Here is a 16,200-nt window from a genome sequence, read left to right as displayed (position 1 = left end):
GTTTAGTGGGAACCTACAATGATCCATGCTTTTTTTCAGTTAATCTACTTATATTAGATTACTCTTGCTTTTAAAGCAGACTTAATTATTTATTTGAGAGCTTGTTGTTCATTCCAAGCAATTGAGTCTGAATCATATGGAGTCCTGATATAATAATTTTAACACCACATGTTAATACTCCATTACAACAGGTCGAAGTCCGAGTCCAAACTTTGTCTATGTTGGTGCTGGAGCGGAACTTCCGTCTGATTCACGTCGTCCGAAGTCTTTCCGAGGAGACCCTGGCGGTGAAAGTAAAGTGACATTTGACGCTACCACAAAGGAAGGAGCGTTTATAGGACGTGGCTTTCCCGAGCGTGATCCGGGAACGTTACCCTCCAGGTATATCTATTGGCTATAACTGTTTTAACAAATTTGGATGTTATACAACAGGATCTGCACAGTTACAGATTATTTTTCCCACGCTGTACAACAAGACACTATTTTTTTTATTTTTTTTTTCTAAATGGCATTCAGATACTGCCAAAGTAATGCATAATAAAAACAGATTTCTGCAATTCTCTAAGAATATATTTCATTTTCATTATTAAAAAAATCCTTTTGGTGTTTCATTATGGTACAAGTCAGAGTAGGTTTTCTTGTCATTGCATGACAATTATGAAATTATTTTTTTCAGTTACATGAGACTTGAGATGCCTTGAATTTAAATATGTAACCTCTTTGACATCGTATTTTATTTTTTTATCAGACATACTTTACTTTTTTGTCTGACTTTCACATTTTAAAATTGTAAGAAATTCATTTTCCTTATTATTATTTCTTTCCATCTGTAAAGAAAAGCACACCTAAGGTAACAGTTACCTCCCCCTGACTGTTTATGCGTTTGTTTCCATGTTGTTCCATGAATCCATGTAATGATTTCATCTGTAACGTTTTAGCACATCATCTGACAAACAACGAAGGTCTAGGTCATCAAAATCTTACTTCAGAAAAACAAATAAAACAGACAATGTCAGGTTTGGAATTAGCCAACTTTAATGTAGTTGTCTCCCTTAGTTTGGACAAAACTTGTACATACAATCTATTTGTATGGTATTGCTAGCATTTTTTAATTTCCTGGGCCAGTAATATGTTCTTTCATTTAATATTTAAGTAATATTTTAATTGATTTCTGATTTCTTTTACATGGTTATATATATAATTTTGTTGTAGTATCTATTCCTTTTGTAATCAAATAGTAGTTTTTTATGTGTAGAAAATTTAATGATTTGGACATATAGCTAGCTTAGATCAGTTTCTACCAGTATACTTCCAATTCATTGATATCAATGCATGGAGAATTGATATTATGAATAGATATTTTAGATGTTTTAGCCTTTCCAAATTAAAACATATAAAAGAATACTTTAATTGTTTACAGTGCTCATACTAAGAAAGTTTTACAATTTTAAGATGGTACAAATTGGAAAAAGATATTGAGCGCATTGATATGACCACTCACAATTACAGCAAAATTTCAGACAAATTAATAAATAAAAAAATGAAACAAAAATTGATTTTTTTTAATCTTTGTATCAGGTTGGATATTTGATGAAAAATAATATTGAGGCGTGTATTTTTTAATTTCTAGACAGTTAGGAATATTTCTTATTACTATATAATCTTAAAAGATTAACATCTTAGTTTATCTTTTCAATTGATTAGAACATGTAGATGATGTAGTGATCTCCCCTGTTTTGTTCCAGTCTTGAGTTTATTCACCACTTGCACGGTTCCACCAGCTCTCTGCAGAGCTCGTTTCACTGGAGTCCACTGCACGTACCTCTACACAACTTTGTAATGGTGTTGTTCTCACACTAACCACTAACAAGTCCACAGTTCTAACTGATGTTGATCAATAACTGACTACCTGTTAGTCACACAGATTGTTTATATTAATATTGGAAATTAACACAAGTGTTTTAAATATAATAAATGGTATGAATAACGATATAAGGTTTCATGTAGCAAATGACAGCACCAAATTCAACACAATAAACTACATAAATCAAAGACAGAAATATATTATAATTAAAACATGGCATGATTTCTGCCATTTTTTGGTTTCAATTGTTGTGTTATTGCTAGGAAACCATGCTATCATCCACATCACAATTAGGCTGTTACATGTATAATTAGCACCATTAAATGAAAGTGAAAAGTGTTTAACAGAACAAATTATGTTAATTAATATTTAAATATAGAAACACAAAATAGGAAAAGTGAAGTGGATGTAGCTAAGTGTTAATGATTTTGTGTTTGTTACAAATAACGTTTGTTTTTTTAAAATTGTATATAAATTGTCTAATTTGCATTTTCTGTGTTGGTTTCATTGAAATTTGTATTTTGTAGTGTATTCATATGCAGTTATGAAGTTTGCAAATGTCTGAATATATTAGACATTTTTCAAGATACATATGTACAATTAATTGTATTTGTGTTTTGATTTTTTTCCTGATGATTGAGTCCTCAAACATATATATTATCATCGTACTCTATATCAAGTGTTTTAAAAATACAATTATATATTGATAGCTTAGATATATAAATAATGATTGTTAATAATTATTTTATTTTATTCTATGTATAAAAATTTTCAAATTATTGCACCATATCTAAGTAGAGCTAGTCAGTTGTGTCTTTTTCAAAGATATTTCATACTTTGATCTAGTTATACAGTGATGAAAATTAAGGCATGTCAAGATTGCGTAGAAATTTAATATCAGCAAAAATGTTTATCAATTAAATATAAAGTTATTCGCTAAATTTTAGAAATTTGGTTGCATCAAATTTCAAATTATACTCTTATTAACTTTCAAATATTTTGAAATGGAAAAATATATACACAGGTACAACATCTATCAATTTAATAGAAAAAATAATGTAATCAGTAAAAACAGGAATAAATTGCATGTTTCCAGTGTCAAATTTATTTTGAATACATATTTTTTAAAGCTATTCACAGTATCTTTTGATTTTTTTTCAAATTTAAATGTCCATATTGCTATTCTGAGATTTTCAGTTAAACTTTAAGATTAATATCAAATCGCTAGTTTCCTTGTGTGTATATCATAGTTTTACTTGTTGTTTCACAGGAAGCCAATCTTCAAATATTGCTACGAGTGTGGTCGTTCTGTAGGGATGCGTTTGTCTGCATGTACGAGGTGTAAAGAGGTGTACTACTGTAGTAAAGCTTGTAAACTAAAGGCATGGAATGCTCGCCACAAAGAGGAGTGTATCCGAATAGGAGGTGAGAATACTGCCATGCAGATCACTTAATTAAGAGGTGGTGGCTATTTTTATTTAGAATAGCTCTGTTTAATAACAGATCATTGTTATAAACATTTTAATCTACCTGTACTTTTGATAAGAAAATGAGGATCTTTATTAAGAAACTAATAACATAGTGAATTCTTTTTTTTTTTTTTTTAATTTTCGATTATCTTTACATATTTAGAAATTTTAGATGGTACAAAGTAGCAACATGTTCACTGCTAAATGAAAATATTTCTGGAAACAAAAGTATAGACTTAAGTTTTTCTCCTTATGTAACTGAAGTATTTTTTTTTTACTTAAGTCAGGTTCTGACTGAAATATTTATAAAATATTTTTGTTTCTAGCCTCTTCATTTACATCTGCCCCTTCATAGTATTTCCCTATTAATATTATTATTTACCCTTATATTTTATCATCTTCCATACTGTATTACCTCCCTTTTCTGATTGTCTCCCTTGATATATTTTATAAATGCTAATTAAAAATAAGCTTATTAATGATGATAACATTAATATAAAATGGCCAAATATTCAACCCCAACCCATACGTATTTAGCATTTTATCATTATATTATCTAATTAGATATATATTAACAAGAATCTATCTAAAAATTGTTTTTCGCTAGAAGCATAATGATATTTAATACATTGCTTACTGTATCATCCTTTATTGATAGTGTTATAGATAGTTACATATTAATTACATGCAGAGGCAAAATAAATCAAAAATCAAGTTAACATGATTTGACCTTTAAATTTGAACCCTAGGCGGAATTTTCAGTGCCAGTATGTCGTGGACATCAGGTAGAAATGAGTCGAGTGCTAACATTGACAGTTGGGTTAGCGAGACTAACAGTGGGCAGGACGGCCTAACCCACACTTACCGTGGGGAGGGCGGTCTGACCCACACTAACAGAGGGCGTGGAAGTCTGGCCAAATTTAAAAGTGGGCGTGGCAGTGTGACTAAGTCTGCTGGTGGGCATGGTGCCCGTAGGAGAGGCAAGGCAGCACAACTTTCTGCCGCAATCTAACAACACAGCTTAAATTTCTTTTAATTTTAGTTTTTAGGTTGCTTGTATGTTTAAGCTTTATTTACAGTTTTTTTTAATTTTTGTGATGAATAGTTTAGATCTGCATATTGTGTGAAATGTAGCGATCTCTAATTAACATTGGAATCAAGTATTGAGTGGTTATGCTATACCAGCACATGTATCATTTACTAAATATTTGGTATGTGTATGCATTTACTTTGTATTATATCAATATGCATGTATGCACAACTTTATTTGAATATTTATGAACGCTAATATAAAATATAAAGTACGCCACGTACGTGCACAATTACAGTGTGTCACTTGGTTTATACAATTGCAGCGCCATTAAATTAAGTTCTTTCACATGATAATGTAATTAATAGAAATCATGTACAAGTCACTATAAATACCTGGGTTTTTAAGGGCCACCGGATGTACCTGAAAACATTCCCATTTTATCTGCTGTACAAAAAGTGGGGGCAGCAGTTGCCTTTTTAAACGCTGGTCGTAAGTTGGCTGAATTTTTTGTCTGAAGCAGCACATCCCCGAGTCATTAACATTTCCCTTTAATAATTTCAGTGCACATCCGACCTTGTGTATAGGCTTCGTTTTCATTGTTACGTTCAAATCCTTTAAGCAGATATTTTGTCTATACACGTAGTTCAAAATTTATATGATTGGAAATTTTAAATTTTGAAACGAAAATGAGAAAATGTTACAACAGAATTATAGTGATCCATGGGTAGTTGTCCCCTGCTATTTCCAGAACGCAAGCCTAGTCGGTAATTATATATTTGGATAGAAGTGAAGTATGTTTCCAAACTTTAACTTCAACTAGATGCAGAAACTCATATGATTATAGAAAATGAATGTTGTTAATTTTCCCTACACTTCCAGCACTGTGTTTGATCCCAGGTTATCAATCTATATGACACCTGACCTATTCCATGAGTGGTGTTAGTTCCTGCTGTTAACTTGGTTATTGGATTTAATAATTGTATTTGTAACCAAGCACATTATTTTATATAAATTCAATAGTTCCCAAGCTTGGGATTGAATGCGGAACATTTGGATTATTAGTCTTACATATCGATTGGGGTAAAGAAAAGTTCTCTGTAGCAGAACAGTAAATTACGGCTATTATTTACCAGGGCCATATATAAATTTTTCAAACGCTGAATTTATGACAATTATTTCTCTATTGTTTCCCAATAAACAATCTTGATACAACTTGATTAGTAGTACACAAAAATGATGGAACACATCTTTAAAAATGAGGAACGATGTTCTCTATTTTGTGTTTATTGTACAGATTAAATTTGTAATTTATTTACCCCAGCCATTCGAAATTCATTTTAGTCTCCGATGGTTCCCCTTAAATATCCTAGATGCAAGAACATATATCTATGTTGACAGGAATCCCATTGCCAATAAAATATATTTTATAAGTTTTGTACTTATAGTTAGAAGATATAAATCACTTGATCGAAATGTTGCATTTCTCCTTTCTCAAACTCTTATATTTATCATTATCGAAGTAACAATTAGTCTGCTATTTGTTGTGGGGTATTTCTATAATCGTTTCCATTCCTGACACAAAACATTTTCAATTGACTATTTATACTTAAAATGTGTGATTTTGTCATTTATGCACATAATATTGATCTATGCTGCTTTTATAGGCACACGTCACATAAACCAATCAACACTATTTGCTTTCATTTAGTAAACGTAAATTCACAGCATTACTTGAAGCTACATATGTATATCCTTTCACAGTTACAGTTATTTATAAAACTTCTAGATAACGTTATAAAGCCCTTACAATGTTAAAAGTATCCATTATAACTCCCAGATTGATTCTAGTATTATCATTACCATTGAAGTAAGATGGGTTGTTCTTTAACAAAGTTATTGTACAATTTTATCTAATCTATAATCAAGTGAACAAAATAAGCCTCATTAAAAATAACATTACCAGTAAGAATTCATTTTTTTATAGAAATTTAAAGCTGTAATTGAGAATTTGCTTCTTCATTAGAAGGTCATATATAATAAATATGGTTGGTTGAGAAATTGAAATTATTGAATTTCACATCAGGGCGGTCGCGCAGTCCAAGCCCAATGGGGAGAAAGGGTGCAGCCGACAGCCCCACGCCAGCCACCGACATAAACAAGGGAAAGAAAACCACTGTAGCCGAGTTACAAAAGGGAGTCAAAATAAATGTAAGTATCAAAGTGAAAAATATTTTGGTGACAAGCTGTTGTAGTCTAGTATGGTAAATACTGTTACCATATCACTTTCTCTGAATACATTTTTCGTTCTTTTAAAACATCAGTATCAACATGCTTTCGTTTATGTATTTATAGATATGTGTTTATCTGTTTATAATGTTTTTGTCTAGAATTAGATTATCTGTTTTTATTTTATTATTCTTTAGCGAAAATTAAGCCCAAATTAAGAGGTATTCATATTTCATTATAATCTATTAACAAATTTATGCGACATCACACAATTATTTATCATTTATTCTTTAACCTTTTTTATGTAATATAAATGAACTATCTGACATACCATGTCGACAGAAGTATATGCGGAGACGTCCAATGGCCCCTCTGTCTCCTCGCTTCGTATTTCAGCGCTCTTACACTGAGGTACTGGTGTTTGTGACTTTTTCCACATTATATACCAAAGTATGGGGTGGAATGACCGCATGGCAGCAGTTTGCATGACATTTTATCAGTATTTCGGCTGCTCCTGCTGAACAGTTTAAATATAGTAAATACCCATCAATTAAGATTTATGCATAAGCAACCTATTGAAATGTTTCATAGTGAAGCACAATCCTTTTAGCGATTGGTCGAATTTTGACCTAATGTTGTAACACTCATCGAATTAAAGAACGAATCGTTTGATGCTTTGATTAAAATGTAAGGAATGTGAACTAGGATGAAATCTTAATTGAAGGGAATTTATAACATAAAACAAAATTCACACGCGTTATTTTGCAGTATATCTGGAATGCGGATATCTAGGTCACAGTGACCTAGATAATAACATGTGTTTAACAACCTTGGTCTTTTGATCTAATTTGAATTAAGGTTTTTGTTGATAACACTGTGAAAGATGGCTGCATGTTAAAATACTTGTTAGCCTGGGTCAGCATGCTATAGGATGATAAACGACCGTTATGGTGCTGTGTTCTGAAAAGGTGTTTTGTATTTTTTTCGCTTTAGGTCTTGATGTTCAAAGTCGGTAACCATACGGAATGCCGACCAACATGGGGTACATATTTTGTTAGGGTGATTTTGATAAGGGTATCTCACAAGTGTCAACTTTGTTGAGGTGAATATCTCGTCTGACCAGAAGTTTATTTGAACAACACCAGGCTGATTTGTTACCAAATGAAACACAACAGTCCAGATATACCCGTTAATAGGATATAGAGATAAGTTTGACGACATTTAATCTCGTTTACATCATATGTGTTTTAATTCGAAAACTATATTGAATTTTAGATTTTTCATTTACCATTGCGAAATTAATTTGTTTCACAAAAATCCCATACAAAATTAAATATGACATCAATAAAAACAAAAACCTTAAAGTACCAATCCAGGAAATGATCATTATACATTTAATGCATCAATAGGGAAGATTCGAGACATTCCACTAAAAATTGCATCACGTGGCAAATTATGATTATAAGTTATAAAAAAGCATCAACAATACATCATAAGAGATGTATTTTTGAAAGTGGTTTAATCAAATTCAGGTTTTCTATAAATATATCTATATACACATGCACATACATTTACGACTACAGAAATTTGATCTTTATTAACGCCACCAAACATACAAGTGATACCTACATGGACTGTATGAAATTGAATTAGATCGCTATTAATTCTAAAAAAATGGCTTTGAACATCATGACCATTATATAACAACACGTATATGGAATGGATCGTAATATCAAACTATGTACTCATTTGATCTTAAAGAAAAAGGCACGTGGCAAAGAGACAGTAAGTTACATCGTAGGTTTTTAGACGGAGTTAAGCTTAATGATTATAATACAATGTACATTGCTGTATGATTTGAAACTTAACTTGGTGATGGAGAGTTTGTTACGAGAAACTTCCCATTGGTGTTTCTGAATTGGTATTAGTTTTAGATTTGTCATATGTTAAACCGTGTTATTACTGATACATACATTTGGGTTTAACTTTAGGAGATATTAATCATTGCTTGACATGCCTCAGATTATTAAACATATGACCTACTACTTCTTTTACATTTTCGGAGCATTTAGTGAATCCTAGTGTTTGTGTTTTGACAAAGGATAATCCTATGTTAATATTGTGTTTGCTTTGGCCCAGAGAGTAAACGCGCTGACAAAAGTAGATATTAGTTAAATCAGTATGTTGTGTTGAGGTAACTGAATAGATGAACTCACAGATAATGTTGCAGCACATAGATTAGATAACGTAGATTAGATTTTTATTATAAAAAGAGTCCACCAAATTGTTAAGTAAAATTCATAATATAATGAAAAAATATCTTGATATTAACATTAAACAAAAGAATATAAATGTTGCAAACATATAACTGAGAGGTGGCAGTTTCATATTGTATGACTTTGAAATGTTTATCATGTGATCCGTGATGGCGTTGAGATCTTTAATCAAAATAATGTCCTTAATCTATTGACGTTAAAATCTTCCTTAATATATAATTCTATAAAACATATTTCAGATCCATCTTTATAGTCTATCGCAATATTTTATTCAGTTTAATGTGTTACATAATGTATAAATTATGTATTGTATTTTATTCAAATAAAGCGAAGTTGAACAATGAAAAGAAAGTAAAAACTATGAGATTGAAACAGAAAAAAGGTTCAAGCTAAACTGATTAACTGACATTGTAATCAAAATTGCTTTAGATGGATATGAAGGTAAAATCAATTGTAGTAGTTGATTCTCGAATTTCCTATTTCATTATATACATGTATTATATTTCAATAAACAGATAGGTATTGCATTGTATGTGTATGTTTTATGTATACATTTTTCAGTATCTTTGTAGAGAGTTTTTTATTGTCTCTTCGAAAGTTACTTGATTAAGGATACAATCAATAACGGTTGAGAGAAAGGGAAACAAGTTTAATTGCCTGCTGTATTGTATTGCTATAATATTTCTATAAAGACTATTAATGTATCTCTACATTTTAGCTGATTGTTTATTGTTAGTTGTTTATTGTTAGTCTTAGTTCTGTAGCTCGTTTGTAGATTTAGTACTGCTAGATTTTATTTATTTGTGTATATTTTTATACATACTAACCTTTAAATATGTAAGATAATCTAACATTGTCTTTTAGAAATTAACATATGCTATTTACAACTTTTATCGTACGTAATTTAACGTAATAAAATTAAGCGCATACAACATCATACTGATGAATTCACGCATTCGTAATAATTGTGTTACGAAAGACAAAGTAAAAGTACCGCTAAACACGTCTGACGTGAGACGCGCTTAAATGTTATTACCGCTAAAATATGTACGTTTTCAGTATTTGAATATACGAACTAACTTAAAGTAAATTGTTTTCTTTGTCTAACAATGTTGTTGGTGTTTGATGATATTGCAGGATAAGTCGACCTAAATTCTCGGGAGCAGTAGAACAGGAGGTGGAGCATTTGTATATACCCCCTCTGATCCCTCCTGTACCACTACTAAATCATGTCTATCCTTGTGGTATAACTGTTATAAAACTGTGTGAACCGATTTATACCTTTTGTTCCTTTCTAAGATAAACGTAGGAGTTCCGTTTTGTGTCGAAATTAGAAACATATATACAGAGACTGGTAACTCCATCATTATCTTCCTCCAGTACCGGTATATTGCACAAAAGTAGTATAATGGTGTGAAATCACAGAATTCCGAATAAGATATTTCGGCATGATTTTTGTATGTATGAAAATAAGCAATTCACCTTGGTTTTTTCAAAACATTATAAGTTAAAACCGGAGTAACAATGTTTTTTCTCCTATTACATTTTTGTTCCAATATTATGCTCACACCGTCTCAAAATTACTATTTTTGTTCCAATATTATGCTTCAAAATTAAATTAGTTTTTTTCATATTGAAGTTATCCTCATGTGTGTAACTCTAAAGGAGTAAATTGACAACCCTTTGGTACCTCTACCGATCGTAAAAATGGCGAAATTGCCAGTCTCTGAAATGTGATTCTGTTGAAATTAATAGAAAGGCAGCAATGAACATCTTAACTAACTTATAATAACAACATACTTTCACAAACGTTGTTCTCTTTATCACGTGATAAACTATCATTGTCCTTCCTTTTTACTAGTTTTATTTTTTGTGTTACCCTGATTGGCTCAATGTTTTGAGTTTTGATTGATGTCGATATTCTTTACGTATTTACTAAAACCTTTGAAGTATTGATAATAAGCATGTGATAATATGTCGTGTTAATAAACTAAATCAATCAGACCCACTTGAAAAATTATATTTCAATCACGTGTACCTATTGCTGCAATAAACAATGCAAAACAGCACTGTTGCTGACGTGTATCAATATGCCATTTCGCTTTTTGAACCCTAACCTTTTGTCAAACATACATTTTCTGTGCTTTGACTGAAAAAAATATCCTGAGTTAAGTATATCAATTTTCATAGGTTTTCCATTTCTATTTTGATTTACTATGTGGCATTTATGTTCTATTTCACACACATATAATATGTATTTGCAAGTAAACAACAGACCTACTCCTATCAAAATTATGTTTAGTTGGTATTAATAAATTGATGATTTTGATGAATTACAAGAATAAGAATGTTTTGGTGTGACTAATTTACGTTTTCTTAACAGAATAATACCATTTCTTAATGAATGTGGTCGTAGTATTAGCGTAATTAGTTATAGAGTAGTGGTAACATTAGTATAGTATTTTCTAATATCGTCTGTAATACATATTTATAACGCCGACTTTTAATTCCGATGTTCATTTTTCACAGGTTCCGTATAAGGGTTTTAGCCGAAGTGCTGGAGGCCAGTTTATAGGTACGGACGCGATGCGACGGAAGGCACAATCTGAAAAAGGGAAACGTCGTTGGACTAGCCCGCCCCCTGGTGTTGTTATACATAACTATAGCTATGTATAGACAAATCGTGTTAAAAGTATTAAATACCCAACAGGGGTCGCTCGCAATCAAGATCTGTCTCGTATAATGCTCCTGATCATTGAATGAGATAAATATGCTTGTAAAAGAATAATCATTTAAATTGTCTTGAATTGAAATTCAAAATTGAGTCCTGCAATAAGCAAAATGTACTATCAGTATAGAAACATTGATGTTGCAAAAAGTAACTTGACCGACATTGTTTATTTCTATTTTATCATTTTATTCTGTATCGATGTATATAACGCGACTATTTTATTGTTATGTTTACATTGAGTAGATAAGCGATTGTTTATCATTTCCATGCCGTGTATTGTTCAGTGTTGGGGATGGATTATTATAATGATCCACTGCCCATTTCAGTTTTCACAGTATTCCATTGTGTTCCGTTTTACTGTTAAATATTATCATGTTGCCAACGTGCAGATACACATGCATTGTTTTGTTTATTTTGTGTTATCTCATATTTATTCTTTAATAAATTCTACTATTTTTTATGGTTAAAATAGTTATCAATGTTAGATTTGTAAGTTACATACTTTGTTTGTCCATTGGCTTGGCTTGCTGCTTTTGCTCAAGTTATTAATTCATTGCAAACTCTTCAAGTGGTTTCCCATTGAATCCCATGTCTGTTACATACGTGTTGTTGGACAGTCAACGTAATGAATCCTTTTCAACCGTGAATATATAACACGTATCTTTTCGGTATTTGATAAATAAGTAGCCCGGTGGCTCACTGAGAGGTTGAGGTAAAATTAAAAGAAAAAAAGGAAAAATTAAAAGTTTCATTTATTTTACATCGCTTGCGAAATAAGTAATAAAAGTTAACGTTTACAAATCACTTTCGATGGCCCGGATATTAGAGAAAGAATATCTTACTAATTCAAAACCAAGAATGATACAAAGTGATAAATTTTAAAATCCACTTCAAAAGATTTCTACAAGCACTGAGAAAAATATACTGAAAAAGGAAACAAATGTAGTTAATGGATAGTTTCGAAAATCAGCATTGTCATTAATATATTACTGCTGTTGACATTTCATCATAAGTGCCAAAGATGGATTCTTCACAAAGTTTCCAGTATAACATGTATTTCAATTTTGGAATGCAGTTAACATGAAATAATTGCTGGTTGACATGTAGATATTGAAGTACAGTATACTCAGTGTGACAGAAGCACATGTCCGATGGATATAACAAAAACAGTATTTTATTGATTTGATATATATGATCGATGTAATGGAGAAACATCTTCTCGCCATCCCCGAGCCCACTAAACTGCTGAACTGCAATGTACGAAATGTATTTGTGATAGATCAAGGTCAATACTGCTGAATTATATTTGATATAGTTATACTACCTGTATGTAATGTTTAATCATATTGCACAAATAAAGCATAGACATTATCACACCTACATTTAAATCTTGATGGAATCAGATAGTTCGGTCTTTGTTATTGGTAAATATACGTTATATTCTTTTCCAAACTTTACAATATATGTTTTCGTATATCTAGAACATAATACAGGAAAATCAAATTTCCGTCTTTGAATGGTCATGTTTGGAAAATCACATAAATTGCGAAAATATTCGAAAATTAACTCGGACATTTCAATGCTTTAAAAAGGTGGTATAAAACCCACAAACGTATTTTCAGTATTTTCGCCACCAGTTAATAAAAACATCACCCAAGAAACATATTTAGATGTCAGAATCGTGCAAAGTTGTAATTGATAATAAAACGTGCATTGACTATGAAATGCATTGTGCTCTAAAATAAATAATTACTACGATATAATATATGAAGTTATGTTAGCATTGCAATCATGAATAGTATTGAATATTGTTATGAAATTGGAATATATTCAGTTTAATTAGATTATTCTCATATGTGTAAAGTGCCTTTGGCAGCCTGTTAGAATCATAGTATTATCCTGATAAGTCAAGTTGTCGTCATATAACAACTAATTCCTGTTAATTGTGGGGAAAAAACTACATTAAATGGATGTTCTTTCGTTAGGAGAGAAGGAAAGTGTAGAAATTATTAGTTTCAATAACATTTTGTGGGGGAAACTGGTGTAACTTTAAAATGAGTGAATGGATTTGGAGGTCTTAAAACATTTTAGAAACTTCTGTTAACATGAGCGTGTCAATAAAGAATGTATGTAAGATTATACTTTGTACTGTTTACGGGAATATTTAATCCTTATTTAGGTTAAAGACGACAACTTAAAACTGTTTCAATCGAAGAAATGTCAATTTAATGTAATACATTCTGTTGAAAGTATTGTATTAGTTATTACATATTTCATTCATTCATTCTGTCATGGGAATATATCTTTATTTTATTTTTTTATATTATATACATACACGATCATAAACATGCCTTGAGTATATTTGTTTTAGATGCTATTTATGGTTTGGCAAATTAATCAATGGTTATTTGTTGCAAATGGATAGTTATGTATTTATTGATCGTTATTTATATTTTTTGTAAGTATTGTCACTTATGTTATGAGATAATAACACAGCTAATAATTAATCATTTACTATACTATTGTCCTCTTCTGGAGTGGCTGAATTATCATTACTACAATATTAAATATATTTAAAGAAAACAATTTATTATGAAATATTATTTATCAATCAAAAAAGTTCGATAAGTATGAAAAGAGCGAATACACGTTTTTGAACTTGACGTCATTCAGTTAATGTAATTTAAACATATACAACTGTATATGTGTATGCTCCAGATTACTAGAAGCTGTTGTACAGTTGTATCATATTATAATAGCACGACGTTTATTCCTTTGTTATATCCTACAACTAGTCTTTCATGAAGTGTATGTTTCCGATTTCGATTGACCTCGGCAGTGTAGCGTTTTTGTTTCTTTGATTTCACTCGCTTTTATCTTGACTTATAATAAACTTGATTTAAATATTATTGATATTTGTTCTGTTATTTTTATTTTCATTTATGTTTCAAGTTATTTGTAACACCACAAAAAGTAAATGAAATATGTGTAATGAATGCTACATGCATATGTGATAAAAATAGATTAAAATATTTTATTGTACATGAAATTTATTATATAGTTGATTATGTAAAATAAAGCCGCACCTTCACTCATAGTTTTTTTGTAAAACCTTATTTTATTGAAAACTCAATTAAATGATCATATTTTAGTAATAAAACTTATCGGCCAGCTAGGGATATTATTGCCTATGGTTTTTATATTTTGGAGATAGTTAATTCAAACATTTAAAAAATTCCGGAGATAGGGCATATACTTGCCCACAAATGTTTGGCTCTCTCTCTCTCTCTTTCTCTCTCTCTCAGTATAACATATGTATAAAGAGAAAATATATATAGAGCCAAACACATGTGGTCTCGCCATATAATCAAATAAACATCTGCTGTTAGTACTTTGGCCATGGCCTGACACTGGTTTCATGTCGGGGTAATGTTTAAACTCCAGTCATGAATGATAAGCCTTATCTAAAATGATAACTTGTTTCCACTATGTTTTAGACAGGAAAGGAGTGAAAAATAGGACATTTTATAACGTAATCTTTGTAACAGGCCTCAAATCAAAGTTATCTTAAAAGTATTATAAAGTATGGGTTATGATAGCTCCCTTGGTTGCACGCTGTTACCTTCCTAGTTGTATACTGCTTATAGGTGATGTACAATGTACGTAGCCCCAGGGACTATAACGAATGTAACTACAAAGAGATGTACATATGTTGTTACTGTACAAAGGGATGTATATATGTTTCGCGTTTATTTTGTTTGTCTCACCTGTATAAGGAGGATACCAGGGTAGTTATATCTGAAATGTTAACATCTTTGTGTCAATAAAATATTTGAAAATTGATCATGAGGTACGAAGTTGCCTAAAAAGACACGACGCGCATAGCCTTAACTGCCACCCGAGTTCTTATACAGAATGAAACAAAGTCGTATAAAATCTATGCATAGGCCTATTACACCCATCAATCTCTTGAAGTCAATCAGGCCTAATTATATAATGTGTGAATATGATTTAATAGTCTGCCAAATTGGCCACAATTTGACATTTAAAATATATGAAAATAAAGCAAAATACATAAAGGATGTGATTTTTTGCCCTCCTCCAAAATTTTTAGTACCGTCAGGAGTTTGATTTTTTTATCTCATTTTACAGTTAGGAAGCCTATAGCATTGAAAGCCGACAACGAATCAATTCATGTCAAATATGGCTCGAACGCTACATTCAGATGTACTGCAAATAATATTGTTGGAAATGTGGTTTGGAAAGAAGAGAAAACGTGAACTTTGCAAGGGTGACAGATACAAGCAGACTTGTGCTGCAGGCATTTGCTCACTGAAAATATCTAGTGTGGTATTGGAGGATCAAGGATATTATATGTGTGTTTATGATGGTCTTCATGAAATTCCTGCTATTGTTTTAACACATACCACTATGGACGGTCAGCTAGGAGATTCTATATCGCGAAAATTTAAAATCGCTAACATATATTTTTAGATCGAATCGCGAAAATTTTGGTCCTGTGAAAATAACCGACTACACGGTACACATAACCTAAGTATGGATTGGGAGTGCTAGTTTTATTCCACCTGCAATAAGTTTTT

The 16,200-nt window shown here is 31.1% G+C and overlaps 1 protein-coding gene across 1 annotated transcript in view; it reads left to right on the top strand.

Moving 5' to 3' along the window:
- LOC138307045 (ankyrin repeat and MYND domain-containing protein 1-like) overlaps positions 1-14,508 on the top strand; it is a 31,135-nt gene extending 16,627 nt beyond the window's left edge. Inside the window, exons 14-20 of the mRNA XM_069247669.1 lie at positions 192-381; positions 939-1,016; positions 3,135-3,289; positions 4,772-4,855; positions 6,450-6,574; positions 6,935-7,003; positions 11,398-14,508. Coding sequence (XP_069103770.1) covers positions 192-381; positions 939-1,016; positions 3,135-3,289; positions 4,772-4,855; positions 6,450-6,574; positions 6,935-7,003; positions 11,398-11,544 — 848 coding nt within the window. The 3' untranslated portion in view covers positions 11,545-14,508. The remainder of the gene's footprint in view (positions 1-191; positions 382-938; positions 1,017-3,134; positions 3,290-4,771; positions 4,856-6,449; positions 6,575-6,934; positions 7,004-11,397) is intronic.
- Positions 14,509-16,200: the final 1,692 nt, after the last annotated feature.

This window comes from Argopecten irradians, chromosome 14, assembly GCF_041381155.1.
Source record: "Argopecten irradians isolate NY chromosome 14, Ai_NY, whole genome shotgun sequence".
NCBI lineage: Eukaryota > Metazoa > Mollusca > Bivalvia > Pectinida > Pectinidae > Argopecten > Argopecten irradians.
This window is presented reverse-complemented; position numbering and strand designations above follow the sequence as displayed.